We start from the raw sequence: 2,781 nt of genomic DNA, 5'->3' as shown, positions 1-2,781 counted from the left end.
GAGGACACTCAGTCATCGGTCCAAAACTATTGAGAGTTTTGTGCCTTCTGGTTGTGCCCAGTTTTGCTTCAATGGGGGCATAATGTGTCATTTCAACACATGGTAACTTTTTATACACAAATTGAAGCTATTTCACAGCTGGTTATCGACCCGAGCTCGAAATTTTTTCAAAACAACCCATTTCCTGTCTTTTGAGCCTTATAACTTCCACATCGAGATATCCGCTTGTCACTATAACGCAGGATCATATGGAATGACATTAAAACATAATTATCATGAATTTAGTTTGGTAGTTTTACACCGGAAACGGCCACAAAAGACAGTTGTACATCCTGACGGTGGTGTACATTCTCACGGGGGATGACAGTAGTCGTCGCTCAAAAGTTTTCTTGATCGGGTCGGAGATTAAACCTTATATAGTAATTAGAATTAATAATAGTACTAGTATACTGGGATTAATGCTACACTACACGACCGTCCATCTGGGTAGGAGAGTGTTCTGGCTGATGTTCGGCGCCACGGTTCGGCGTTCGGCACAGTCTCGCCGGAAAATCAACCATGCGCGTCGGCCCCTGAGTAGTCTCGCGCCTACGCCTTCCTAGTATATAGACGTCGATCTACAACTCCTGTATCCTCTTACCGCGCTATAAGATGCATACTGTCACTTTATAATCCATTCACGCCCTCGTCGAGCGAAATCACAGCTTTCAAACACATCATATATCATACCTGCAGATAACCGACTTCGTCGACTATTGCTGCGACTTTCGCGCCGATTTTGTGAATGCACAGCAGGGAGAACGTGACACAACTGTAGCGCCGCCCGCTATACCTCTCGCTCACCCCTACTGAATCTCTCGTAAAACTAAGATCCCAATCTCCTGGTTACGTTCTCATTGGGACAAATTCAAGGACACAATCTGAATGATCCCCCGCGCTCAAGAGCGCATCGATGTTCGTGTTTACACGATGGAGGAGGGTGGCTGGGGGTGAAGGCTGGAGCTATGGGATCATCCGGCGCAAGGCATCCGGCAGCCCAGCCCAGCCCGAAAGGGAACCCCAGTGCCGGAATGCCAAGAAAACACAATCAGAATGCCATATCCTAGAATAGCTTCACAAGATTCCAAAACCACCACCGCCCGGACTGCTAAAGTCAAAACTCAAACAAATGTCAACTACATACATCGCGTGCGCGGACTTTGACTTTGACTGGGCTGCCACTTCACTCCTGTTAAATACTTAGGTCGTGCTCTCCCCTCCGAAATGCACATAATATTAAGGCTGACAGCAGTGAGGGGAGAGAAGAGGATCTCCAGATCAAGGACAGCTGTAACGACATTCTCTGTGACAAGTTCGACAATGCAGTCTTTCAATGTGTTTGCTTCTCTTTCGAACGGCCCCCGGGACTCGATGACAATCCTAAGGTCATGATTGAAGGTAAACATATCAAAAATATTCACGTCCAGGTGTTTCATACTCGTCTATGTATTGCATATACGACCGTCACGAAACGCATAGAACGAGCACTGCAACAAACATGATAAGAGCGACTTTGAATGCGAGCACGAGGCTAGTCATGATCGAGATCATCGAGCAACGGGCACGAACGAGGGCGGTCGCATTGTGTGTATAATGCGCTCAGCGAGACTTGAAGGGCGATGAGGGGATCGTCCAGCTCAACACGGCACTGCGCACGTACAAAGTATAGGGTGTCGCGTCAGACAGCGCGGAGGGCGGTGGCGATCCGAACCCAGCGCCCCAAACGCGCACAACTGAGTGCACCGCCGTGCCGCGGTGTGCATCTTCTTGAGTTCGTCCTCGTACGACTGCTCCCTCATATGCGGGCAGAATGTGTGGTGCAACACAAATCTAGCGCTGCACGGGAACATGAGGATGTAGAAGGATAATAATACGCACCAAAATCTCAGCGTCGGCTGAGCCTGACCTCCCATCTCGTCTCTCTGCCCACACCCGTAAGGAAAAGTAAGTCTCCTCGCCTTGCTCACCACCGCTCCCCTGACCATGCAGATAGGTCCTCGGGGTGAGGCGAGGAGGAGTACTAGTTATCAAGGGAGGAGAAGATGCGAGTCGCCGCCGAACATATTTGCTGAACGATGATGATCACTATCTTGGCGAGACGAAAGCGGCGTTGGAATGCGCAATGACGTGCGCGGTAGGGACTAGTGACGTTGACTTCGTAACCCCAGAGCCGGAAAGGGGACGGAATGCCGGATTCCGGCTCGTGGAAAAATACCATTTCCCCGACGTTCTCGGCTGGGGGGATGGTATAGGTGTGTCATCACCTTACCGCCCTCGCCTATCCTAGTACTTGAATAACATCTGTATTCGGGCTGGCAGTGCTGCTGGAGCAAGAATGCCTGCGGATTTCTTCATTGTAATGATGACTGACGAGAATGAGGGGACGTCTGAATCATAATCGTGTGCTTTGACCCGGACCGGGACCCCCGGTTCCTTCGCCGAACTTAGAAGGCGAACGCCGAACGCCGAACTCCAAAAGTTCACAATTCCCCATCGTCCTCGCCGGTTTGACCTTCTCTTCGAATTAGTAGAGTGGCGCCGCGCGGTGCGCAGCATGGCCCGCTACCGTGCAATGTCAGTCTCCATTGAAAAGAAGTGGGGTACTAAGCTACATCGTGTACAGTAAGTATTGGCGTGCGGAGCTGTTAAGCAACTAGGCTAAGCCTGAGTGTAACGTTTCTAACGAGCAAGTGCGACTCAGACAGGTCAAGACCCTGACAGTCGCAGGTTGACTGATGTTAG

General features: G+C 50.4%; 1 protein-coding gene across 1 annotated transcript; it reads right to left on the bottom strand.

The window, feature by feature from the left end:
* Nucleotides 1–1,638: 1,638 nt before the first annotated feature.
* Nucleotides 1,639–1,938, bottom strand: CONPUDRAFT_170440 (uncharacterized protein; the record flags this gene model as incomplete). Its single annotated transcript, XM_007777866.1, has 2 exons — nucleotides 1,771–1,938; nucleotides 1,639–1,687 (listed from the first exon to the last, which is right to left on the bottom strand). The coding sequence occupies exons 1-2, from the start codon at nucleotides 1,887–1,889 to the stop codon at nucleotides 1,639–1,641; spliced, it is 168 nt and encodes a 55-aa protein (XP_007776056.1). The 5' UTR covers nucleotides 1,890–1,938.
* Nucleotides 1,939–2,781: the final 843 nt, after the last annotated feature.

This window comes from Coniophora puteana (assembly GCF_000271625.1).
Source record: "Coniophora puteana RWD-64-598 SS2 unplaced genomic scaffold CONPUscaffold_140, whole genome shotgun sequence".
In the NCBI taxonomy this organism is placed as follows: Eukaryota; Fungi; Basidiomycota; class Agaricomycetes; order Boletales; family Coniophoraceae; genus Coniophora; species Coniophora puteana.
Note: the sequence above shows the minus strand (reverse complement) of the source record. Positions and strands in the feature narration are given on the sequence as shown.